Below are 27,484 nucleotides of genomic sequence, written 5' to 3'. Positions count from 1 at the left end.
TTGTAGTTCATTACCATGCTTTCTGTGCTAAACTATGTAAAACATTGCCTGTTAGAGACTACAACTCCCTACTACATTGCACAGTTCGGGATTGATCTGATTTATCTCTAGAGAAACTGCAGTGCAATGTGCCACTGAGCTCACAGAATTATTTTTGTTATTTTTTTAAATACCTAAAAATAACCAAAATATCTGTTATTCGTTCAGCACTAAGCAACAGAGAAATAAGAAGTCTAATGATAGAACTGATTCTGTTACAAAAAAGGTTTTCTGGTGAGTGTTTTGCAGTGATCCATGTCAGGTATCGTGGAAACTCTGTTAGGTGAGTGCCTATAATTGCCATTTGAAGTGGAGAAAATAGCATACCAATGTCAGGGGAACTTGGAGGGTTAAATGAGCAGCAGTAGCACAACGCACCACTATAAAAACTACATTCAAAACTTTGTTGTTTTGTTAAATTAAGAATGTCAAATGTCATGGTATATCCTTGTAGGTAAAAATGTCACTAGGATCATTTAATTTAATTTAGACAAAGCTTTTTCCTTGTTAAAATAGACCTACATGCACTACATGCATCTCAGAATACCACCACTCATCTTCATCCCAGAAACATGCTATAGTTAAATAATTCAAATAAAATAATAAAGTCCAGCTAGCTGTTTGTCTCTGTGAGTGTAGTGGTATCAGCACATCCTTTGGTTCCCGCATTAGTCTTCAGAGGCACAGGGCTCAAGAGGAGAGAGCCAGACAAAGGATGGATTGGAGTGGAGAGTGGAGAGCCCTGAGTGGAGAGCCCTGAGGCTCAAAGACCAGCAGGAGCAGAGAGGAGAGGAGGAAGAGAGGAGAGGATGAAAGGTAGGGCTGGGAGTTGTATGGCACTGGCACTATGATATCCCTCTCTGGTACAATAGTGTTGTGACTTCACTACCAATACCAGGTTTAGTATCACAATACTCGATACCATCACGATACTTGACAACAAAACGTTACCAAAACGATGCCACGGCGAAAAAAGAAGGCATATTAACCAAAGTCACAGAATGACACTTGATCCAGACAGACAAACTCAGCTACTGCTCTGTTCAATTGTTGCGCATCTGTAGCCTAGCCCTATCCACAATGCAGGTAAATGCATATTCAATAGGTGTGTGCATGTATTGAGTCTCAGAGCATTTACTATTATTCTGTACGTAAATCCGAGACACTCCATTTAGTATGTTATGTTTCGTATTGGTATCTATTCATTTGTGGATGTTGCAAATTGCAATTCGTACAATATGTTACAAATTGCAATTCCTACAATATGTTAGGAATTTGCAAAACATATGATATGTTAAGTATTCCAATTTGTTGTGGCTAACATTAGCTAGGTGGCTAATACTAACATTCGCTAGCTCTAGGGGTTAGGATTAGGGGATAAGGGTTAGGGGTTAAGGTTGGGGTAAGGTTAGTAGTTAGGTTAATGGGTTAAGGTTAGGGTTAGGGGAAGCTACAAAGGGTTAGGATTAGGGGAAGGGTTAGCTAACAGGCTAAGTAGTTGCAAAGTAGCTAAAAAGTAGTAACTATACTGAACAAAAATATGAATTCAACATGCAACAATTTCAAAGATTTAACTGAGTTACAGTTCAAAAGGAAATCAGTCAATTGAAATAAATGCAATAGGCCCTAATCTATGGATTCACATCACTGGGAATACAGATATGCATCTGTTGGTCAAAGATAACTTTTTTTTAAAGTAGGGGTATGGATCAGAAAACCAGTACGCATCTGGTGCGACACATCTCCTTCGCAAAGAGTTGATCAGGCTGTTGATCGTGGCCTGTGTAAGGTTGTCCCAATCTTCTTCAATGGCTGTGCGAAGTTGCTGGATAGTGGTGGGAACTGGAACATACTGTCGGACACGTAGATCCAGAGCATCCCAAACATGCTCAATGGGTGACATGTCTGGTGAGTATGTAGTCCATTGAAGAAATGAGACTTTTTCAGCTTCCAGGAATTGTGTACAGATCCTTGCAACATGGTGCAGTGCATTATCATAAAACATGAGGTGATAGCGGTGGATGAATGGCAAGACAATGGGCCTCAGGATCTCATCATGGTATCTCTGTGCATTCAAATTGACATTGATAAAATGCAATTGTGTTCATTGTCCGTAGCTTATGCCTGCCCATAACATAACCCCATTGCCACCATGGGGCACTCTGTTCACAGGGTTAACATTAGCAAACCGCTCGCCCACACAACACCATACACGTGGTCTGCAGTTAGAGACATAACATTAAATTATCTGGCAACAGCTCTGATGGACATTCCTGCAGTCAATATGCCAATTGCAGGCTCCCTCAAAACGTCATGTGTCATTGTGTTGTGTGACAAAACTGCACATTTTGTCCCCAGCACAAGGTGCACCTGTGTAATGATCATGCTTTCTGATCAGCTTCTTGATATGCCACACCTGTCAGGTGGCTCGATTATCTTGGCACAGGAGAAATGCTCTCCAACAGGGAGGCAAACAAATTTGTGCAAAACATTTGAGCAAAATAGGCTTTTTGTGCATATGGAACATTTCTGGGATCTTTTATTTCAGCTCAACAACTTACATGTTGCGTTTATATTTTTGTCCAGAGTAGTTGAAAAGTTGCTAATTAGCTAAAATGCTAATGTTGTCTGTGATGAGATTCGAACATGCAACCTTTGGGTTTTTGCCTTAAGTATTTACATCTACTATGTTACGTCTAGTCTATAAGACCAGTCTGGATTTCATGGAGTTACAGATGACAAACAATCTGTTTCCCTTCCATTTGGGAATTATTTTACTGTACTGATCAACAACATTTGCATAGAAGTAACTTATTAGTAAGATGGTGCCGACAGAAATAGCGGAACTGCTTCTAGCTTCTAAGCAACTTTGCAGTATTTTGTTTTTTTTGTGTGTTATCTCTTACATTATTAGCCCAGAACGTTTTTTGTGTTATTACATACAGCCAGAAATAACTTTTGGATATCGTTGCGGTGGGAACTCAGCATTACGACTAGGAATATGGATACTTTGTTCGTACCCCCCGGGCACTTGGACTTATCCCAGAGGATGCTCCAAGTCACCGCCAGCGGAGAATAGGTATTCGGAGTGGACTTCTAGTCTGACACAGGAGGCGTGCACACCATCCACCGCTTCCGAGTATATTACTCACTAATGTTCAGTCTCTGGAAAATAAAGTAGACGAGCTCAGGGCGAGGATTTCCTTCCAGAGAGACATCAGGAACTGTAAAATACTCTGTTTCACAGAATCATGGCTCTCTCAGGATATACTGTCTGAGTCCATACAGCTAGCTGGGTTCTCAGTTTATTGCACAGACAGGAATTAAGAACTCTCCGGGAAGAAGAAAGGCGGGGGTATATGCTTATATGATTAACTACTCCCAGTGTGATTGTGATAACATACAGAAACTCAAGTCCTTTTATTCACCCGACCCTAGAATACCTCATAATCAAATACCAACAGTTTTACCTCCCAAGAGAATTCTCTTTGGTTTTTGTCACAGCCGTGTATATTCCACCTCAAACCGATACCACATTCGGCGCTCAAGGAATTACACTGGAAACAACATATTCTGAAGCCGCATTTATTGTAGCTGGGGATTTTAACAAAGCAAATTTGAGGAAAACACTACCGATGTTCTATCAACACATTGACTGTAGTACTCGCTTAGGGAAAACACGAGATCACTGCTACACGCCTTTTTGAGATGCCTACAAGGCCCTCCCCCGCCCTCACTTCGGCAAATCAGATCACGACTCCATTTTACTCCTCTCTTCCTATAAGCTGAAACTCAAACAGGAAGTACCAACGCTAAGGTCTTTTCAACACTTGTCTGACCAATCGGTATCCATGCTTCGAGATTGTTTTGATCACGTGGACTGGGATATGTTCCGAGTATCCTCAGAGAATAACATTGATGCTTACACGGACACAGTGACTGAGTTCATCAGGAAGTGTATAGGGGATTTTGTTCCCACATTGACTATTAAAACCTACCCAAATCAGAAACTGAGGATAGATTGCAGCATTCGCACAAAACTGAAAGCGTGAACCACTGCATTTAACCATGGCAAGGTGACTGCGAATATGGAAGAATACAAAGAGTGTAGTTATTCCCTCTGTAAGGCAATCAAACAGGCAAAACATCAGTACAGAGACAAAGTGGAGTCGCAATTCAATGGCTCAGACACAAGACGTATCTGGCAGGGTCTACAGACAATCACAGATTACAAAGGGAAAACCAGCTACATCGTGGACACCGACGTCTTGCTCCTAGACAAGCTATAAACCTTATTTGCCTGCTTTGAGGATAACACAGTGCCACCGACGCAGCCCGCTCCCAAGGACTATGGGCTCTCGTTCTCCGTGGCCAAGGTAAACCATTTAAGCATGTTAATCTCTCGCAAGGCTGCCGCAGCATTGCTTGCCGCATCCTCAGAGTATGTGCAGACCAGCTGGCTGGAGTGTTTACGGACATATTCAATCTCTCCCTATCCCAGTCTCCTGTACCCATTTGTTTCAAGATGTCCACAAATGTTCCTGTACCCTAGAAAGCAAAGGTAACTGAACTAAATGACTATTGCCCCGTAGAACTCACTTCTGTCATGAAGTGCTTTGAGAGGCTAGTTAAGTATCATATCACCTCTACCTTACCTGACACCCTAGACCCACTTCAATTTGCTGACTGCCCCAATATATCCACAGACAATGCAATCGCCATCGCACTGCACACTGTCTTATCCCATCTGGACAAGAGGAATACCTATGTCCGAATGCTGTTCATTGACTACAGCTCGGCCTTCAATACCATAGTGTCCTCTAAGCTCACCAAAAAGATCACGGCCCAGGAACTGAACTCCTCCCTATGCAACTGGGTCTTGGATTCCTGACGGGCCGTCTCTAGGTAATGAAGGTAGGCAACATTACCTCCTCCACGCTGATCCTCAACACGGGGGCCCCACAAGGGTGCACCCTCAGTCCCTTCCTGTACTCCCTGTATACCCGCGACTACGTTGACTCACACAGTTCCAACTCCACCTCCGCTGACCGCAAGGCTCTACAGAGGGTGGTACGCTCAGCCGAACACACCATTGGATGCACACTGCCTGCCCTCCAGGACACCTACAACACCAAGTGTCGCAGGAAGGCCAAGAAGATCATCAAGGACCTCAACCACCTGGCAAAAACTGTCAGACTGACCAATAGCTTCAACTCCCAGACCATCAGGCTGCTGAATAGCCCCCCCCCCCCCCAAATGGACATTCTATGCCCAGACATTTACCCTGCTCCCACCCTCCAATGGACATTTATCATTGTTACAGATGTAAATATGTATGTATTATTATTCTTTGTATTCTTTGTATTGTTTCATTCAGTTCTCTTTTTGACCTGCACTGTTGGAGCTCGACCCTGTGCATATGACTAATAAACTAATCAAATCCTCTAATCTACCACCCTCACCTACCGTCAACCAATCATGTCAATGCGGAGCTATACGGAGCCCTCCGCATTGTTACAACATTTGGAAGGCGCACGACGATGTGGTATGGATCTTGATTTGGCCTCCGCAAGCCTCCGGAGGCTCCGCAATTGCACACCATCCGTAACGTGCTTCCAGACGCATAAATAGGCTTTAAGTGAATGAATAACGTTTTTGTTGGTTATCAGCTTTGAAATTAGAATATTTTTGGTTAGCATATTAACACAAACAAAGTACTAGGGCAGTGAACTGAGGTTCGCTTTAGCTGCCAGCTAGCAAGAAAAGTTAGCCTAGAAAGCTGGAAGCTACCAGTATCTTCTTCCATAGTAAAGTGTTTTAGCCTGTGTGGACATTGCTTTTGCACAGTAATTAACAGTTTCAACATTTCTATATGCTGTGTTGCATGATTTAAGACTGTTCACTTCTGTGCAGCATGAATGGGGAGCTAACATGATGTAGCCCAGACTCCCAGTGCAGGCTAGCAATGAAGAAGTACCGAAAGTATTTTAGTATCAAACAAGGTCCGAAGTTTCAGTATACTGTGCAACACTATGGTACAGTCTGCACCCATTCACCAGCATTAATTCACCACAACACACATTCACCAGCACTAATTCCTCTGCCAGGACATACTCAGGGACACTAACAGGCATACAGTATAGCACTAATGTTCACACATGTAGGATAATACAGTGTGTGAATAGACTTAAAAAACCATGAGAAAAATACTATTTTACTATGTTTGAACCATGTGTCAAATCATAACAAGAAACCTAATCCCATTGTAGCAGTCTAATATATAATATATAAAGATAATCTAGGTATGTTTATTTTCATTGCAGATAATCATTATCCCCAATTTTTACACACGGTTTCTCCCCAGGAGTGGAGGCTGATCTGGCTCTCCCATTTTGGGCTTCTGAGTGGCCACTGCATCTCAGTGCTAGAGGCATCACTACAAACCCTGGTTCAATTCCAGGCTGTATCACAACCGGAAGTGATTGTGAGTCCCATAGGGCGGCAGGCACAATTGGCCCAGTGTCATCCAGGTTTGGCTGAGGTTGGCGGGGCATTGTAAATAAGAATTTGCTCTTAACTGACTTGCCTAGTTATATAAAGATTAATTTGAAAAAATCCCTTCAGAGGCTTCCAGTGCAGCGTGTTAAGTCATTTATGATGCCACTGGAGCATATAAACATCTCCAACAAGCTGTGCAATCTGTTAGCCCTGCTGCAGGCTCTCTCCTTTTACTCTATATGCCCTGCTATGGTCCTATCCCATTCTCTCTCTATCTCCATAGGTCATCAAAGTGGTCATAGTGGTATGTTCATTTGGCCTGTGTAGAGCCAGGGAGGTTGAGGTTCAGTATTCATATCCCAAGCTGGAGCATCACCCCTGGCACCTCTCAGATTTCTCTCTCACTCGATACAGCCCAGACAGTACAATAGGAGGACATGGCAGACAGTTATCGATACACTGACAGACTGCTAGTCTGCGGTCTGTCCAGCCCACACAAAGAGACACTGGGGACTAGGGAGAAGACGCTCAGCCACCCGCCCAAAAGCACATAAACATTCACCCACACAGTGGTACCAAACCTGGCTGTGAAAATAGAGTCAGTTGTCATTTTTGTGAGTGTGTGAATTTGGGACAGACTAGTTGAGCAGCTAAGCCCTTGTTATTGAATTCCGGAAACCCAATATCAGTCAGTGGAATATCAGGTCTATAGAACTGTGATAAATCCTAAGGAAGTTAGGAATCGCATCCAAAGACAGCCCTAAAAAAGGATGCCTCCAAACCCTGGAAGGCTGCATCAAAGAGGATTTCATTATGAACCAGACAGTGATGCTGATAAGTTGCTTATATCCTAGGTAAAACACATGAAAGGGATCCAGAGAGCTGGGGTGATTTGCCTTCAGTGTGCTGCTCTACTAGAACCCCATGTGATGTATTCATTGAATGCGGTAGCCACGCAGCCTTCCAGGGTTTGGAGGCTAGCCAATCAGAGCACAGCTGAGCCGTGATGCTGGTAAACAGTGGCGATGTACTCCGGTGTTAATTCCTCATAAAACATTCAGGCCTAGCAAACATTTGAATCTTTAATAGGCAGCATATCCTAATAGGCAGCATAGGTGGCTGCTCCTTCATCACTAGCTGACACATGACCAGTGGCGACTCGTCAACATTATCACTTCTATTGTTCCTCTTTTGCATGTTATTTTGGCATTAATACGTGTCACATATAATTTTTCAAACAATGTAACAAATATATATACTGAGTTCATAAAGCTGCATACAAAATGTGATTTTTTTTTGCTTTCTTGAGTAAGGCAGCTCCAAAATGCAGGTGTTTCAGTCTAGCTCAGTGCTTTCTGTGGTGGTGAGGCAGCTAGCTGAACATAAGGGTTGGAAATGTACTCTAGTTGCGCTGTGATTGACTCGGTGTTCTGTCACTCATGGGGATACCGCATCACCGCAAAATATACAGGGAGAGCTCAAAAGTTCAGGCCTCTTGGGTGCTGCCATAGAGTTATATTAGAAGAGGCCATCCAAGAAGGCTCAAGGTCATTGGCCACAGAAAGGAATTACATAATGTCAACATCTTACATTCAAAATCTTAGCTAGCAAGCTAGCAGTCATCATCATCACTCAAGTCGACAATCTACTGGCAAATCATTTTCAAACCTTGTCATAAGAAGAGAAATGATGAAGAGAAATTATACAGTTGAAGTCGGAAGTTTACATCCACCTTAGCCAAATACATTTAAACTCAGTTTTTCACAATTCTTGACATTTAATCCTAGTAACAATTCACAGCCTTAAGTCAGTTAGGATCACCACTTTATTTTAAGAATGTGAAATGGCAGAAAAACAGCAGAGAGAATTATTTATTTCAGCTTTTATTTATTTCATCACATTCCCAGTGGGTCAGAAGTTTTCATACAATCAATTAGTATTTGGTAGCATTGCCTTTAAAATGTTTAACTTGCGTCAAACGTTTCAGGTAGCCTTCCACAAGTTTCCCACGATAAGTTTGGTGAATTTCGGCCCATTCCTCCTGACAGAGCTGGTGTAACTGAGTCAGGTTTGTAGGCCTCCTTGCTCGCACATGCTTTTTCAGTTCTGCCCACATATTTTCTATAGGATTGAGGTCAGGACTTTGTGATGGTCACTCCAATACCTTTACTTTTTTGTCCTTAAGCCATTTTGCCACAACTTTGGAAGTATGCTGGGGTCATTGTCCATTTGGAAGACCCATTTGCAACCAAGCTTCAACTTCCTGACTTGAGATGTTGCTTCAATATATTCACATAATTTTCCTACCTCATGATGCCATCTATTTTGTGAAGTGCACCATCCTGCAGCAAAGCACCCCCACAACATGATGCTGCTACCCCCATGCTTCACGGTTGGGATGGTGTTCTCCAAAAAGTACAATCTTTGTCCTCATGTGCAGTTGCAAAACGTAGTCTGGCTTTTTGATGGCGGTTTTGGAGCAGTGGCTTCTTCCTTGCTGATCGGCCTTTCAGGTTATGTCGATATAGGACTTGTTGTATAGGACTTACAGATACTTTTGTACCTGTTTCCTCCAGCATCTTCACAAGGTCCTTTGCTGTTGTTCTGGGATTGATTTGCAATTTTTGCACCAAAGTACGTTCATCCCCATGAGACAGAACGTGTCTCCTTCCTGAGCGGTATGACGGCTGCGTGGTCTCATTGTGTTTATACTTGCATACTATTGTTTGTACAGATGAACGTGGTACCTTCAGGCATTTGGAAATTGCTCCCAAGGATGAACCAGACTTGTGGAGGTCTACAATTATTTTCTGAGGTCTTTGCTGATTTCTTTTGATTTTCCCATGATGTCAAGCAAAGAGGCACTGAGTTTGAAGGTAGGCCTTGAAATACATCCACAGGTATACCTCCAATTGACACAAATTATGTCAATTGGCCTATCAGAAGCTTCTAAAGCCATGACATAATTTTCTGGAATTTTCCAAGCTGTTAAAAGGCACAGTTAACTTAGTGTATGTAAACTACTGACCCACTGGAATTGTGATACAGTGAATTATAAGTGAAATAATCTGTCTGTAAACAATTGTTGAAAAATGACTTGTCATGCACAAAGTAGATGTCCTAACCTGTCACGCCCTTACTTTAGATATCTCTGTTTTCTTATATTTTGGTTAGGTCAGAGTGTGACTAGGGTGGGTACTCTAGGTTTTTGTTTGTCTAGGGTTTTTGTATGTCTAGGGTTTTGTATGTCTATGTTGGCCTGATATGGTTCCCAATCAGAGAAAGCTGTTTATTGATTGGGGATCATATTCAGGCAGCCCTTTTTCCCACTTTCTGGTGTGGGATCTTGTCTACAGTTAGGTGCCTGTGTGCACACCCGTAGCTTCATGTTTCATTTGGTTGTTGTTTTGTTCAGTGAGTTTCAGTTCATAAAAAATATGTGGAACTCTATTCACGCTGCGCCTTGGACTCATCATTGCGATGATCGTGAGATAACCGACTTGCCAAAACTATAGTTCGTTAACAAGACATTTGTGGAGTAGTTGAAAACGAGTTTTAATGACTCCAACCTAAGTGTATGTAAACTTCTCACTTTAACTGTAGATAAAACGTATCATGCTCATCGGCCATTGGGCATAAACATTACACAACAAGTTGGAAATCACAAATTCAACAATGAGTGGTTTGGAAGGAATCAGTGGCTGACTGCAAGCACTGCAAAGCAATCACTAGCCTGCTATTCAGTGGTGTGGGTGTGTGGTCCAAGTCTGGGTTTAAGGGTCTGTTTTCTAAGCTTAACCCTCGTGTTGTCTTAAGGGTACAAAATGACCCGCCACTATGTTTAGCGGTTATAAAATAATTTACACACCACAAAGACACACACACACACACAATGAGATATTGAGATTGTGTGCTACTGATTGAACTCGGACAAAACTTTCTTTCTTGTGTATGTGCAGCATCTCCCTCCACGACCCCACACATGGCTCAAGTTCACAGGCAAAATAAAAACAATTTCAGACAAAATGAAAACAATTTCAGACAAAATAAAAATTTCTTGAAAGCATTGTTTACTAATGGGGAATGCAGTCAGAGGCTATAAGGGTGCAGCAGATGACAGTCCCCCTAGTTCTCTCTTTGCTGAAGCCATGAGTGCACGTTTCAGTGCCCAACATGTCGTAGATCAATTTTTTTTCAGATGTCCAGGAGGAACCAGAACACAATGATTTAGAAGAGGGGGTATCTGAAGAAGAAGATGGGGAAGAATACAACCCAAAGCATGATGCATCAGAAGAAATCCCCCAAGCTGAAAGAGAGACATTTTTGTAAAAGAACAGCTAAATAACATGGTCCTTGTCACCATATGACAACCAGGGCAGGATGGCAGCACAAAATGTCATAAAGATGACCCCAGGGCCCACAAGACATGCAGTTGTCCATGCCCAGGACATCACCTCAACATTTTTTACTTTACCTTTATTTAACTAGGCAAGCCAGTTAAGAACACATTCTTATTTTCAATGACAGCCCAGGAACAATGGGTTAACTGCCTTGTTCAGGTGCAGAATGACAGATATTTACCTTGTCAGCACGGGGATTTGATATTGCAACCTTTCGGTTATTAGTCCAACACTCTAACCACTAGGCTACCCACATTACACATGTTCATCATACCAGCCATCGAAAAAATCATCCTGGAGATGACAAATGTTGAGGGTTTCCGTAAAGATGGAGACAACTGGAAAAGGATGGATGAGATTGACCTGCGTGCCTACATAGGGCTGCTAATCTTAGCGGGTTTGTATAGGTCCCGAGGTGAGGCTACATGTAGTCTCTCGGATGCAGAGTGGAATGGCAATTTTCCATGCCACGATGCCACTGAAAGTCTTTCACACTTTCTCAAGAATGCCACGATTTGATAACCGTGAGTCAAGACCTGCAAGACGTGTGAGAGACAAACTGGAGGACATAAGAGAGGTCTGGGAGAAGTGGGTGGAGCATCTGCCATACTTCTACAACCCTGGGCCTGAAATGACAGTTGATGAGCAACTGGTTCCATTCAGAGGTAAATTTGTATTTTCATATCTGTAATGTAAGTGATTTTCACTGTTAATTTTATTATGTATTGCTGCAATATAATTGATTTACGTGATTGTTTTCTGTGACACTGATACTAATTACTGATCTCTTTTGTCAAAAGGTCACTGTACTCTCCGGCAGTATATGCCCAGCAAGCCAGCAAAGTATGGCATCAAGATATGGGTGACCTGTGATGCACAATCCAGCTACACTTGGAAGATGCAAGTCCACACAGGGAAGCCGACCAGTGGAGGCCCAGAGAAGAACCAGGGGATGTGGCTTGTGCTTGATGTGACAGATGGACTGAGGGGGCACAATATCACGTGTGACAATTTCTTCACCTCTTATGAACTCAGCCAGCAGCTCCTGAAGAGGAAGATCACTATGGTTGGCACAGTTAGAAAGAACAAGTCTGAGCTCCCCCTGCATTCCTCACAACAAGGGGGGAGAGGCCTTCTCATCAAAGTTTGCCTTCCCTCCCCACCACCACCACTCTAGTTTCTTACCTCCCAAAGAGGAACAAGTATGTGGTCCTCCAGGCTGAGATCAGTGATTGTGAGGAGAGGAAGCCAGACATCATCCTGGACTACAACCACAACAGAGGAGGCGTGAACAACCTGGACAAGATGATTGGAACTTACAGCTGCAGGAGGATGACTGACCGCTGGCCCCTGGTCATCTTCCATAACATCATTGATGTGTCCTCATACAATGCCTTCATGATATGGAACAAGATCAACCTTACCTGGATGCCTGATAAGTGGAACAAGAGGAGGGTGTTCTTGGAGCAGCTGGGAAAGGCACTTGTAACCCCACACATTCAAAGAAGGGAGCACCTCCCCCGCACAGCAGCCTCTGCAGCGCTTGTGAAAGCTGTTCAGGGGGCTGAATGTTGTCCGGATCCACCTGAGGCCGCAGCTGGGGCAGGCAAGAGGAGGAGATGCCAATTCTGCTCCCCAAAAGAAGGACTGGAAAACAAATACTATGTGCTGCACATGTGAGAAATACATCTGCAAAGTCCATGCACACACACTTGCATACTGTCCTACATGTGCTAATTAGAGTTGATTGATTTATGTTCTTCGCATTTTTGTTTTGTATCTATTATCTTACTTTATTCTTATTTATTGTTATTGTTTATACACCTTGTGGGTGGGGGAAATGGTTAAACAAATGGGTGAAGACTATTATTTTGTAATTGAATTCCTCATTGTACAGTATATAAGAATATATCACTATGTTGCCAAAAAAGTTAGACTTATTGTTTCCCTTCAATAAAATGCATTCAAAACTACTTTCTGTTACTTTCTTAGGCTATACAAGTGCTATCTCTTGCTAAAAAATGTATGTTTACACCTATGCAGTACCTTTAGCAAAAATAATAATAAACCTCTACTTTAGTATGACAGGTGTGTTGTAATAAAAACAAGTGGTGTCCACTGATTAAATGCAGTCTTTCTGCATTCTGAAGAGGGAAAACACAGATATTCACCAGGTTTGTAATGAATGACAGGTTGTTTCTTCGTGCAAAATAGATTTGGGGTTTAAAATTCAATAAGCTTCTTTATTTTAGGGGTTTAGTGACGGCCTGTCATTTTTGACCCTGAGGACAAGGGGAGTATACAGAATGTTAAGGCTACACAAGGGTTAAAAGGATAAACATTCAACATGGCCCAAGCTGTCAATCCACCATGACTTCTGCCGCATTTGAAACAACTGGAAACTCGGAACTGGGAAATCTCAGACTTCAGTGAGTTCAAGACAACTGGGAACTCCGACTGGGAAATATGTTTTGAACGGTCATCCAACTCAGAATTCCAAGTTGGGAACTCGGGCCTCTTTCTAGAGCTCCGACCTAAAGATTCCTGACATCATGATTCTACATTGATTCTACCAGAGTTCTCAGTTGTCTTAAAAGCACCATAAATACAGAGAATGCCAGACTTTGATGACAAAGCTTGATGACAAAATCTGCCACGAAGGACCACCATGCCACCTTCCTGTTCAAGTGGACAAAGCACAACAAGGTGAGTCCAAAAATGTCTTGTATGCTGCTGCATAAACGATGCAATATGCCAGGGAGATATGTATGTATACCGTAGCTAAGAAAGTAATACTAAGTGTATGATGTGTAGTAAGCTGTTAGTAGCCCATGTGTCTCATCCCATGTGTCTCACATTTCCCCTCATAAGTTAGCCTACTGTTCTGACTTCGTGGTGCACATTTAGCCTATAGCCTGTTTCAGAGAAATGTCATCATTGAATATTGTAAGAGCTTTCATTGTCTGCTTATATGCCCCCTTTATTTATCCTATGATTCTGACTTGGTGTACAGGGAAAATACTGTAAAAACGGCACATGTTCTGAATTCTGATACTGTAGATTTCAAAGGTGCTGAACAAATAGTTATATTGTCTACGTCCTCCTCATTAATGTCTTAATCGAAATTACGGATTGCCTCTTATCCACTCGTCGTCTCCTTATGCCATAGTTTGTACATCTCAATTGTCAGTAGAAACCACATTTGTTTAAGCAAGTCAGCCAAATCAGCTATGTTTTTTTTAAAGCCAGTAATTCGCTGCCAGACAAGACCCCGCTGATAGCCAGGTGTAGCAGTGGTAAGGTGTTGGGACAGCTTTATGCAGGCCCTAACAGTTTGTGGGCACCGTTTGTCAACATTATAGTGCAATTAATGTAATGTTTAGTGTTGTGTAGTGGCTTTTCCGGCATGCATCACATTATTATTTATTTTGACCCACCAAAATGTACATGCTTAAATCGCCACTCCACATGACTATCTGGCAGAGAACTGTATCAGGCTCCTGAGGACCTGACAGGAGCATGTGAGCAGACGGTGAGAGAGAGAGAAAGGCATGGGAGGAGGGGCATGGGAGAGGCATGGGAGAAGAGGCATGGGAGAGGCCTGGGAGAGACCTTTAGAGAAGCTTGGGAGAAGAGAGAGGCCTGGGAGGAGAAGTCTGGGAGAGGCCTGGGAGAGGCCTGAGAGAGGATTGGGAGGAGAGAAATGTTATGAAAGGCATCCTGGATTATAATTAGCAAATTAGCAAATGGCAGGTCAGGTAGCAGTCCATTATTCAATATCTAAAAGCTCATATGGAAATATGAAACATAACACTCACAACAATAAACAAAAAGGTGCACATTAACCAGACACATCATAGATTGTATGGGCTGTTTTATAGACCAGACAATCAAGAAATTTTGTCTTGGCCATAAAATATCTTTGGCCAATCGAAACAGCGACAGTGACAGCTTGAGTTTTTGAAGAGCCAGGAATTCCATTCAATGGCCCCCAACCCCATTCACACGTGCAGACTGCATGGTCAATGTAGCATCAAAGCACAAACAATGCACAACAGAGAAAAATGATGAAACCATTACATTTTCAATCATAATTAGATATTCTTCATCTAAGCCCATAAAAACTGTGTCACCGTAAGATACATAAAAGCTTCTAAGGAGTGGAGTACAGAGGAGTCTTTGACGTTGAGAACAGCATTGTGGGGGAGAGGGGAAAACTGGGTCAGGGGAACAGTTGGACAGGACTGTGGTGTAGTAGTAAGTGGGATTAGTGACCTCATCACCAGTATGCTCCAATAACATTCAGGGACTAAATAACCTTATGTTATCTGTTACACTTTGAGTGGCTACAATTTGTCCATCGTTGGGGCTTCTGCATTGCCTTGGGATATCCTGACTAAAGTGATCTCACATTTTGGCAGTGTTAGGAGTCACCGTAGCAACAACTGAATGTTTAAATGTAACCCCTCCTGTCCCCCTGCCTGCCGTATCACCAAGGAGACAGACCCTAGGACAGTCTGTGCAGCACCCTCTTGTGAAAATTTCCCCAAACATTTCAGTCCTGCTTTTCTTTAGGGAGAGGAGGGTGTGCTCCAATGCTTCTCTTTACAGAGCAGTTTTTGCATGGAATCATCCAATATTGTCTCACCACATGCTTATTGGATTGTTCAGTGCTAGCTACAGTAAAGATCCCACATTTGTAGGGTCAAAAATGATCTGTCACTAATGTTGATAAGATCTCAGCATGACATTGCTTGGGACACTTAACACAAAGAGCTGAAGAGAGAAAAGATATCAGAATAAAATACTAAGGAGTAACCTAAATTAGTGTCCCTGAATCTAATTATCTGTATGGCAGTTCTGAAAGGATCCAATTTAAACATCCACTGACCTGAAAATGAGAGTATCTATCTCAATTATCCTCCATGGAATTCTATTCAATATTTCCAGGAGTTCACATTCTTTAAAAACTATTCCCAACACATTATCAGATTCAGACTCCAAAGCAAACTACATTGGTTTAAATTAGATAATATAGTTGCTCTTAAACACATTCTGGTCTGAAAGCTCACGTAAGTGCGATACAAAAATACAAAACATATACTAACGCACACTGTATAATTAGCTATTGATGTGGGAAGGTGTGCTGCACCATTGACAACCATCTGGGTCTTCATCAAATCACCATTTAAATGTATGAATAAAACACAGATTAACAATAAACAACACAGTCGGTTCCCTGGAAATTACACGTTTCTTCCTCCAATTAGAGAAAGACTGTACAAAAGACTCAAGCACTGAATATATCACACGTGCTCTCTTTACTCAAAACTGTGTCTAAATGAAGAGCAAAGTTTCTGTAAAAACTTCTCTATGTGGGCTAAAAAATGTAGTATTCTGATATGACTTTAAAGTGCTATTTTATGCCGTTTACCAGAAAATGGCATCTTCTTTCTTAAATGCAGCTCATGAGTAGTGATGAGGCTGATAAGCACGGGAAACTGTGGAAAGCACATCCTATTTTTATTCTATGAAAAGCCTGAGCTTTGAGAAATTAAGTTTCTGAGAAAGCCAAATAATGCTAGATGGTTCGAACCCCCACACGCATGCACACACACATTTAACACAGAGTAGCTTTAAGCGTGCACATTCTCCCGGGATTTGGTTGAATGTATACAGTATGCTGCATATCCAACACAATCTACTGCACATCTTGGCATTTACACCATCGTCAGCCAAGAAGCTGCAACTTACTAAGGAAAAAGCACACCAGCACTGTGTTTTATAAAAATAATTGCTGCTTCCAGCCTTCATTTCTTGGTTCTTTACGTGCTCAGCTGGTACAGCAGTCCCATCCAGTGTCAAGCAGGGACAGAGTCTGTAGATGCAGCGATGCAACATGCACTCAAGGCTTTCGTGTTGCCATGCAGATTTACCTAGGGGCTTGACAAAACTTTTAAAAGGACAGCAAACAGAATACACAACCTGAGCAAAGAAATCCCATTCATGATCTTAAATAATATATTGGACAGGACTAAATTAGAATAATGTTCAAGTCTTGCTTTAGACCTGAAGACACTGCTTTGATTTTATCGCAGCTCAGTAAAGTGCCTTCGTTCTGTGCTGTTGTGAGTCCTACCTCAACGCTGAGACTAGCTCCATCTGGACAACTATTCTCCTGGGATGTGTTGATTTTTACCAGAAAACAGCACACTATGACACAACACCTCTCCAATAAAGCAATACAAGGTGTTATGGATAAAAACAACCACATATAGACAGAGATAGCTATTGGTTTGCAATTAGAAATCCACCTTCAACACACCTCGTTGCACTCAAATGTAACAAAATGGAGAGTGTAGCTGAACACAATGAGAAGACTGAGCCACTGATGTAGCAGCAAAAAAATGGGGCTTTACAAACATGCAATGAGAGGTCAGAGAGCTTGTGATGATGGTAGAGGGAACACATGGTCTAGACATGGCCTACTTTCACTCTCACCTCTATCATACAGGACAAAAAAAAGGACTCCCATTTAGACAGCTCCAGGATGTAAAAATGAAACAACACCCGTTCAACTGTGTGTTCATCAAGAGAGGTTGCTTGAACAGAGAACAATTCTGGAAGAACACTTGAAGAGTGTGTGTATTTATGTAATTATTACTGTGCCTGTCTGTGTGTCATACATACACAGTACACATACAGCTGTCTACCTTCCATTTCTAATTCTCTCTTATGCAAAATCACTACAGCCTGGCTGCCTTCGCTTGTCTGCTATTCAACTGTGACCTAGAGATGTGAGGAGTCTTTAAATTCCCAGCCATCACCAATGCTGCGATACTGCATCAGAGGAAGAGGCCTGGGGCAAGTCATTTCGAAAACCCGACCCTAGGCAACAGTGACTACCCACTGGGCACACACTGTTGAATCAACATTGTCTCAATGTAATTTGTCAACATTTTGTGACGTGGAATCAACAAGGAAAATACACTGGATTTGACAAAAAGTCACCAACCAGTACTGTTTTCATCTAATTTCATCCAGCGTTGTAAACATTGAAATTAGGGTAAAAGTTCAATATAAATACATTGATATAACAACCTTAGTCAGGTTAAGTTAATCTAATTCCAACATAATCATCAGAACTATGTATATGTTGAAATTGCAATGAAAATTCCATGTAAAAAGTACAAATTCTTGTTCTCCTATATTCAATGTACACTGAGTGTACAAAACATTAGGAACACTTCCTAATATTGAGTTGCACTCCCTTTCGCCCTCAAAACAGCCTCAATTAGATGAGACATGGACTCCACAAGGTGTCGAAAGCGTTCCTCAGGGATGCTGGCCCATGTTGACTCCAATGCTTCCCACAGTTGTATCAAGTTGGCTTGATGTTGTTTTGGTGGTGGACCATTTTTGATACACATGGGAAACTGTTGATCGTGAAAAACCCAGCAGCATTACAGTTCTTGACACACTCAAACCGGTGTGCCTGGCATCTAGTACCATACCCCATTCAAAGGCACTTAAATATTTTGTCTTGCCAATTCACCCTCTGAATGGCACACATTCAGTCAATCCATGTCTAAATTATCTCAAGGCTTAAAAATTATTCTTTAACCTGTCTCCTCCCCTTCAACTACACTGATTGAAGTGGATTTAACAAGTGACACCAATAAGGGATCACAGATTTCCCCTGGATTCACTAGGTCAGTCTATGTTCCTAATGTTTTGTACACTCAGTGTATATTGGGGTCGTTGAAATGATGTTGAATTTCATATTGATCAGACATATTTCATTTGACCTTGTTTCAATGTTGATAGTAAAATGGTATACTATATGTACAAAAGTATGTGGACATCCCTTCAAATTAGTGGATTCGGCTATTTCAGCCACACCCATTGCTGACAGGTGTATAAAATCGACATTAACAAACATTGGTAGTAGAGTGGCCTGTACTGAAGAGCTCTGTGACTTTAAACATGGCACCATAATAGGATGCCACCTTTCCAACAAGTCAGGTCATCAAATTCGTGCCCAGCTAGAGCTACGGTCAACTGTAAATGCAGTGATTGTAAAGTGGAAATGTCTAGGAGCAACAACGGCTCATCTGTGAAGTGGTAGGCCACACAAGCTCACAGAATGGGATCGCTGAGTGCCGAAGTGTGTGGCGCGTAAAAATCGCCTGTCCTCGTATGCAACACTCACTACCAAGTTCCAAACTGCCTCTGGAAGCAACGTCAGCACAATAACTGTTCGTTGGGAGCTTCATGAAATGGGTCTCCATGGCCTGATAGCCATAATTGGACTCTGGAGCAGTGGAAACGTTGTCTGGAATGATGATTCACGCTTCACCATCTGGCAGTCCGACGGACAAATCTGGATTTGGCGGATGCCAGGAGAACGCTACCTGTGCAAATGCATAGTGCTAACTGTAAAGTTTGGTGGAAGAATAATGGTCTGGGGTTGTTTTTCATGGTTCGGGCTAGGCCCCTTAGTTCCAGGGAAGGGAAATCTTAACGCTACAGCATACAATGACATTGTAGACAATTCTGTGCTTCCAACTTTGTGGCAACAGTTTAGGGAAGGCACTTTGCTGTTTCAGCATGATAATGCCCCCGTATTACCATGGATACATACAGAAATGGTTTGTCGAGACTTCCAAAGATCCAATCAACCATGGATGAATGATAGTATACCTAGCTACACGCTGAAATGATGGTGCCCTTTGTTGAGCAAATCAGATGTCAATGTAGCCTACATAAACCCAACCTCACTCTGAATTTACTTTCACATACAGCTTGGATATTTTTTATTCACCCAGTCAGATAAACACTCCAAACAGCCTACCCGACGTTCGGAGGTGTCTGCATGGTCCTAAAGCACACCGTTGCCTCATTTTGTATAACATTCCAATGATAACACTGGGGGGGACAAAAATGCAATTTCAGAATGTGGGGGGGATATGTCCCCCCTGTCCCCAGTGAAAGTTGCGCCCCTGGGCAGTGTAGTTCCTTTATGCCTAAAGAGTCTGTCATTGAAACCAGACCCTAGGGTCGGGATTTTGAGACTATGGGGATAGGGGGATGGCAGCGGCTTCAATCAAACTACAGGGATGTATAATGTTGAGCACTCACTTTCTCATCTCACAAATATAGAGGAAAGATCCATAATTCATTGGAGTAAAACTTAAGGCCATGCATTAAGACAGATACAGTACTTTTCCCATCTATGTTTTAAGGACTTCCTCTTCCCTGGTTTTGGCACAGTATTTTCTGAAGATGATGATAGTGAAGGCTGTAATGGCCCACCTGTGCATTGTAGATGTCAAAGGAAGGAGGCCATCCTGCTCCAGAGGCAACTCTGAATTTGTTAAACAGTTTACGGAAGAGATCTGAGTGTAATGAAAACAGGTCCCCAGGGGAATCTCAACACACAGTGGGAATAGGATATGCGCAAAAGTGAGCGGGTGAAAGAAGTGAGCGGGTGAGAGAGAGCGAGAGAGAGAGAGAGAGAGAGAGAGAGAGAGAGAAAGAGAGGGTGACCTAGTTACGCCTTTCACTGCTTCCTGATTCCAGTCTAGGTGTCCTGGAATCCTGGGTGTCTTTGGCAGGCTAGCAGCCTGGGAGAAAGGGCAGAGGAAGAATTAAATGAGGAACATGCTCTCTGGACCCCTACTGGCATGGCAAGTCAGGTGTATTATTCCCTAGCCCAGTGGTTCCCAAACTGGGGGTCGCGACCCCATGTGGATATGAAAATGTGGTCTCGGGAGAATTTCCAAAATCCTGAAAAAATACAAATATATATACAAAAATATACATATTATAATATCGTCATTGTATCTCAAAATCCTTGGAGTGTGGTTAACCTTAAAAAGCTAAATTAAAAATGTCACATCTAAAATTCAACCAAAGATCGTCTTTAGATCATGTGAAAAGGTCACACTTGACCGTTGCATTTGAATCCATTATGAATGTGTCTCCCTCTGCCATATGGACACATTGTATCATACACGGAGAGCAACTGACGGCAAAAGAGCTGAACACAGAACTATATACTGCAGCAGGTAACGTATGTTGTAAACAACATCCTCTGCGCGCACACTTGTTCGGAAAAATATGTGGAGATATGGGATCAGAGCATTTTTTAAATTGAACCTTTATTTGACTAGGCAAGACAAATTCTTACTTACAATGACAGCCTACCCCGGACGACACTGGCCAATTGTGCACCGCCCTATGGGACTCCCAATCACGGCCGGATGTGATGCAGCCTGGATATGAACCAGATACTGCAGTGATGCCTCTTGCACTGGGATGCATTGTCTTAGACCACTGCGCCACTCGGGAGCCCATGACAGCATGACAATGTTCTATTTCACACTGAGGCTTGGAGGTTATCAATGGGGAGTGTTGGAAAGATTTTTTGCATTGAGAGAGGAACTGTTGTCCTTCACAATGGATGTAAAAAAGAAAATAAGACTTGGTTGACTTTCTGTGTAAGAAAAGGTGTCTCCTTTCCTATATAACAGACATATGGTAAACTGAATGAACTGAACCCAAGCAGGCAGAGCTACAAAAACATTCTACAGATGAGTAACCGAATCAGTGGATTCAGATCAGAGGAAAGAATTCTTATTGGAGTCTTCCAAAAGCAAACCATGCCCCCCCCGGATTCAGTGCTCCCGTCTGCATTAAAACCAAATATCGATCCAGGTGAGATGTGACAGCAGAGATGAATTGGCACTGTCGACCACGCTCCCTAACTTTCAGAAGTTCCGACGCGACATGCATCAAGCACACCCATCTCATTAATGGTGGTGAGATACATTATGTCAAGTAATTTGCGACTGACTGTCATAGCCCCACATTAAAAGTATGTGATGGTGGATGGTGAGTTGAGAAGACAATCAGAAATAATGTTAGAATGTTTTTCAATTGACTGCAATAGCCCAAATAAAAAAGTAAACATTGGCTGTTAATTACATCATTTTTTTCACATGGTTGGGATCATTTTCAGATATCAAAATAGGGTCGTGGGAACCCCTGCCCTAGCCACATCATCACCAGTTCTTTTTGAACTGCTATTTTTGGTGAATGTCAGGAAACAAATCGCATCTGTGAAAGAGCTGTTCATTTGTCTCCCTGAATGTCACACAATTACTACTGCTTTAGACAACAACTATCTGCAGATAAATTAGAAAAACATTCTCTGAAGATTGTAATTCCTCACTGCATGACTTTTTGGTCCATACACATTCTGCAGTGCATTAAAAAAAATTGTACATTTTTGGCAGGCCATCCAATAATTTCGGCAGTTTACATGTACACTGAACAAAAATATAAACGCAACATGCAACAAAGATTTTACCGAGTTACAGTTCATTTAAGGAAACCAGTCAATTGAAATATATTTATTAGGCCCTAATGTATGGATTTCACATGATATGCATCTATCTGTGGTCACAGATACCTTTAAAAAAACGTAGGGGCTTGGATCAGAAAACGCGTCAGTATCTGGTGTGATCAACATTTTCCTCATGCAGCGCGACACATCTCCTTCGCATAGAGTTGATCAGGCTGTTGATTGTGGCCCGTGGAATGTTGTCCCACTCCTCTTCAATGTTTGTTTGAAGTTGCTGGATATTGGCCGGAACTGGAACACGCTGTCAATCCAGAGCATCCCAAACCTGATCAATGGGTGACATGTTTGATGAGTATGCAGGCCATGGAAGAACTGGGACATTTTCAGCTTCCAGGAATTGAGGTGATGGCTGCAGATGAATGGCACGACAATGGGCCATGATCTCGACATGATCTCGACAATGATCACGACAATGATAACGTCACGGTATCTCTGTGCATTTTAATTGGCATTAATAAAATGCAATTGTGTTCGTTACCCATAGCTTATGCCTACCCATACCATAACTCCACCTCCACCATGGGGCACTCTGTTCACAACATTGACATCAGCAAACCTCTCACCCACACGATACCATACACACTGTTTGCCATCTGTCCGGTACGGTTGAAACCAAGATTAATCCGTGAAGAACACACTTCTCCAGCGTGAGTGGCCATCAAAGATGAGCATTTGCCCACTGAAGTCGGTAACGACACCGAACTGCAGTCAGGTCGAGAGAGAACAAAAGAAGTAGCCAGCCACTACTCCAGTCCAGACTGCCAGAGCAGAGAATAGGCAGATACTTTCTGCTTCATCACTCCTCACCACCATGACTTCAGCTCAGCCTCAAGGCACTAGCAAGAATACAAGGGCTGTTAATATGGCCTGTTTACAAGATGGGCCTTCTGAAATCACTCTCACTCTCCTGGAGCTCTGAGATTCTCATTCTCATCTCAATCTCATATCATCAATTCTAGAGGGAAAAGGTTCTACAGCTGCACCATCAAGAGCATCACTGCCTGGTATGGCAACTGCTAGGCCTCTGACTGCAAGGCACTACAGAGGGTAGTAAGTGTGGCCCAGTACATCACTGGGGCCAAGCTTCCTGCCATCCAGGAACTCTATACCAGGTGGTGTCAGAGGAAGGCCCTAAAAATTGTCAATGACTGCAGCCATCCTAGTCATAGACTGTTCTCTCTGCTACCGCACAACAAGCGGTACCGGAGCACCAAGTCTCGGTCCAAGATGTTTCAAAACAGCTCTACCCTAAAAGCCATAAGACTACTGAACATCTAATCAAATGGCTACCCAGACTACTTGCATTGCCCCAACCCCCCTATTTTACGCTGCTGCTACTCTCTGTTATTATCTATGCATAAGTCACTTTAATAACTCTACCCCACATTGATATATTACCTCAATTACCTCGACTAACCAGTGCCCCCACACATTGACTCTGTACCGGTACCCCTGTATATAGCCTCGCTATTGTTATTTTATAGCTGCTCTTTAATTTGTCATTTGTTTGTATATTTGTTACTTTTATTTCTTTGTTTTTTAGGTATTTTTCTGAAAACTGCATTATTGTTAAGGGCTTGTAAGTAAGCATGTATTCGGCGCATGTGACAAATACAATTTTATTTTATTTTAAATATATCTCCAACAGAGATGCATGCAACCAAAAGGGAAATGTTTCAGCAAAATAACAGAAACAAAGACTGCAGCTTTAACATTGAATTGCATCATACAGGTGTCCCTAAACCTGATTCATTTTTCGTTCTACAAGATTTGTTGAATGTCTCAATGACTTAAAAATAGTAGGAGCCCTCTAGGGATTTCCTCAGTCCAGGAGATAGCTCTCTCCACTAACTTCTGAGGAACGATGATCCACAGATGAATACACACACAAACATACTGTAATTGGTTCTGATCGACCCTCTCCCCTACCTTTATTTCAGGCTGAAGATAAAATGAAGGATACATCAAAGCAAGACTAGCAGCAAACAAAATAAAAAGAAACAAACACCTTACTCCTTCCTATCTTCCCTTACAGGAAATCAATCTCACTTTGATTTATACAGGAAATGTATCTCACTTTACTTTCTACAAAATATAACTTGTTTTATTATAATTCTATGTCTACATATAGTAGTGAACTATCTACAGGCTCATAACAGTTTCAGTAAACAAATTGCTCTTGAGCAACAATAAAATCCTATCTGAGTAATAATAACATGGAACTCTTAAAACTGTTGACAGATTCAAATATAAAACCTGAAAACTGTTGATCACTTTTCAAACCCCTACTTCCAGCGCTGTCATGATAGTGAAAAATAACAATTCAACTAGTAGGCTAGATTATGTGTCTGTTATAAACCATTTCCTTTTTGCCATGTTTAGCCTATGTCAGCAACAAAAACGCCGATTAGGTCATGTGGCTGGTGGATTATCATACAGATAATCCACGTCGGATGTGCAGTTACCTATAGGACATCCTCTATGTCAGGGTTTCCCAAACTCCATCCTGAGGCCCCCCTGGGTGCACATTTGCCCCCTAGCACTACACAGCTGATTCAAATAATGAACTCATAATCCAGCTTTGATTATTTGAATCAGCTGTGTAGTGCTAGGGGGAAAAACTAAAGTACACCCATGGAGGCCCCAGGACTGAGTTTGGGAAACCCTGCTCTCAGTGCACCAAGTCAGATGGCATTGACCAGAGTTTCCAACTGCCTGCAAGTGGTCCGCGGGTGGTTTAATTTGGCCCCCAAATTTTTCTGAGCAAAAAATAAATACGAATATTATTTGTATTATTGTTGGCCATAATAGACTGGAAAAACACAAGGAGCTCAGCTCAGAGTAATTTGTATTTAAGAAATCTGTTCCCAAGTATTCTCACGCATAATAGAGAGACACGTGATCGTATACAAACGTAAGCAAGGTTTGAAATCATTATGTTTTAGTCTAACATTATTTATGTTTGGGCTTCTTGCGGTCAATTTGCGGTCTACACAATTATTTTTAATTATGTTCCTGCGGCCCGACCATACGCTCAAGAGAACATCGGCCCACGTTGATGATCCCGGCATAGGCTACGGCAAAAATGTGTTAGAAAACAAGTTATTCACACAGCGATAGATTCAGATCATGCCTATCGTGGGTCCTGCAGGATGCGGGCACTTTCTGAAGGGTCAGTGCTATCCAGAATTCTTGGGACATCCATACTCTAAAGCCTAACCTTATCCCTTACCTTAACCATTTGAAATGTTAACTTCAATGGAGGTATGGACCCTTGCGGTAGTAACATCCTGAAACACTGTGCGTGCTTTTCTATACGGAGACAATTGCAGCACTTGCCTTGCCATATGCTCTGCGGAGGGAAAACAGTTATTGTAAAAATATAGAGCACGTGACTGACCTGAATTGTGCATGTGTATTCCGTATCATCCAGGAGTCTGACGGTGCAGTCATATTCTCTATCCAGATTCCTGATGCTGCCACTCATTATTCGGCTCAACATCTTCTCACAGAATTGCTGGTCTGCGTCTAGGACCAGAACAATAAACTAAACACAGCACAGAATGACTACATTTTTCGATCAACCAGACTAGCAGCAGCTGAAGATTCTACTGCCAAGACGCAGCATAGTCTATACCACGAAGTTAACACAACACAGACACTGGCCACAGTGCGGAATCATTGAAATGACGCTCGCATCCAGATCCAGGAGCAAAACCGTGGCCGAACGATGGGTGACCATTCACCACTTGCAACCTGAGGGCGGTCCCTTAGAATAGACAGACGTCAATGAGAACCAACGAGAGCGATGTCCACAAAATGGGCAGAAGCCCTAAATAAGCAATACCAAAAATGAATATTTCATCCTTTAATTTTCTTAAGCCACCAATTGGCACTAGGAGGTCCAAATGTGGTGTTTTCAGTCTCCCATGCATTCCATGTTTATGAATGTTTAGCGCCTAAAGTCAAACGAATGAGGGGTAGCCCAACCAGACGCAAGATGGCGGTATTATTCATTTTAGGCTGCGTCGTTTATGACAAATGACTTAAAAGGAATAATACCACCATCTTGCGTCCGGGATAGCTATCCCTCATCCGAATTTATTTCCCAATTGTATGACTCAGTGGCCAGAGCAATCATGAAAATACATTTATCAACTAATTTATACCAAATATTTTTGAGTTTACAGATAGTAGCCTAAGACACAAGACAAAATAATAGACAAGGGTGTCTTCTCGTAATTGAAATCAAATCGTATTTGTCACTTCCATCGAATACAGCAGTTGTAGACCTTAACGTGAAAGTATTACTTACAAGCCCTTAAGCCCTTAACCAACAATACGGTTTTAATACAATTAATAGTTAAACAAATATTTACTAAATAAACTAAAGTTTAAAAAAGGTGGGGGGGGGGTCATGTAGGTAGGGGTAAAATGACTAGATAATAAACAGTGAGTAGCAGTAGCGTAAAAAAAGGGGGGGGGTGCAAATAGTCTGAGTAGCTATTTAATTAACTGTTCAGCAGTCTTAAGACTTGGGGGTAGAAGCTGTTAAAAGGAGTCTTTTGGACCTAGACTTGGCGCTGCGGTACCGCTTGCCGTGCGGTAGCAGAGAACAGTCTATGAGGCTGGTGTCTTTGACAAATCTTTCTGTGTAAGCACTTTGTGACGAATGCTGATGTAAAAAAGGGGTTTATAAATACATCTGATTGATTTATTTGATTGATGGCTTTTCGCACAATAGTCTCAGCACAACAATTATCGAATGGCGACTCTTCCACCCCCTAGCGGACATATAACACATTTCATATGAATGTACAGCTGACTTCATAGGATCGCTGTGTTCGGAAAATTGCTTCGACAAGCAATGACTGAACGAGGATAACTTATAAAACATTTTGAATCTTAAAAAAAAAAGATTCAGACAGACAATCCAGAAAAAATTCTACCCTTTTGCCGTGACATTGTGTTCGCAATGCCGTGACCCGGATTCGAACCGGGGTTGCTGCGGCCACAACGCAGAGTACTAACCACTATACGATCACGGCGAGCTACCAGGGCTTGTATAACGAATGGAGATATTAGGTTTATAACCCAGTATGCAACGGCATAAATTGAC

At 42.2% G+C, this 27,484-nt stretch overlaps 1 protein-coding gene and 1 non-coding gene across 3 annotated transcripts in view; both read right to left on the bottom strand.

Moving 5' to 3' along the window:
* Positions 1 to 26,176, bottom strand: part of LOC110501876 (FERM domain-containing protein 5) — a 121,512-nt gene extending 95,336 nt beyond the window's left edge. The window contains exon 1 of one of the 2 annotated variants that reach the window (XM_036955241.1): positions 25,766 to 26,176. In XM_036955241.1, coding sequence (XP_036811136.1) covers positions 25,766 to 25,867 — 102 coding nt within the window. In that variant the 5' untranslated portion in view covers positions 25,868 to 26,176. The remainder of the gene's footprint in view (positions 1 to 25,765) is intronic. The other variant, XM_036955248.1, reaches the window with a different exon arrangement.
* A 1,165-nt stretch (positions 26,177 to 27,341) lies between these two features.
* Positions 27,342 to 27,413, bottom strand: trnah-gug. The gene has a single exon. It is a non-coding gene; the product is annotated as a tRNA-His (tRNA).
* Positions 27,414 to 27,484: the final 71 nt, after the last annotated feature.

The sequence above is a fragment of the Oncorhynchus mykiss genome, chromosome 2 (assembly GCF_013265735.2).
Source record: "Oncorhynchus mykiss isolate Arlee chromosome 2, USDA_OmykA_1.1, whole genome shotgun sequence".
NCBI classification, from domain to species: Eukaryota; Metazoa; Chordata; class Actinopteri; order Salmoniformes; family Salmonidae; genus Oncorhynchus; species Oncorhynchus mykiss.
This window is presented reverse-complemented; position numbering and strand designations above follow the sequence as displayed.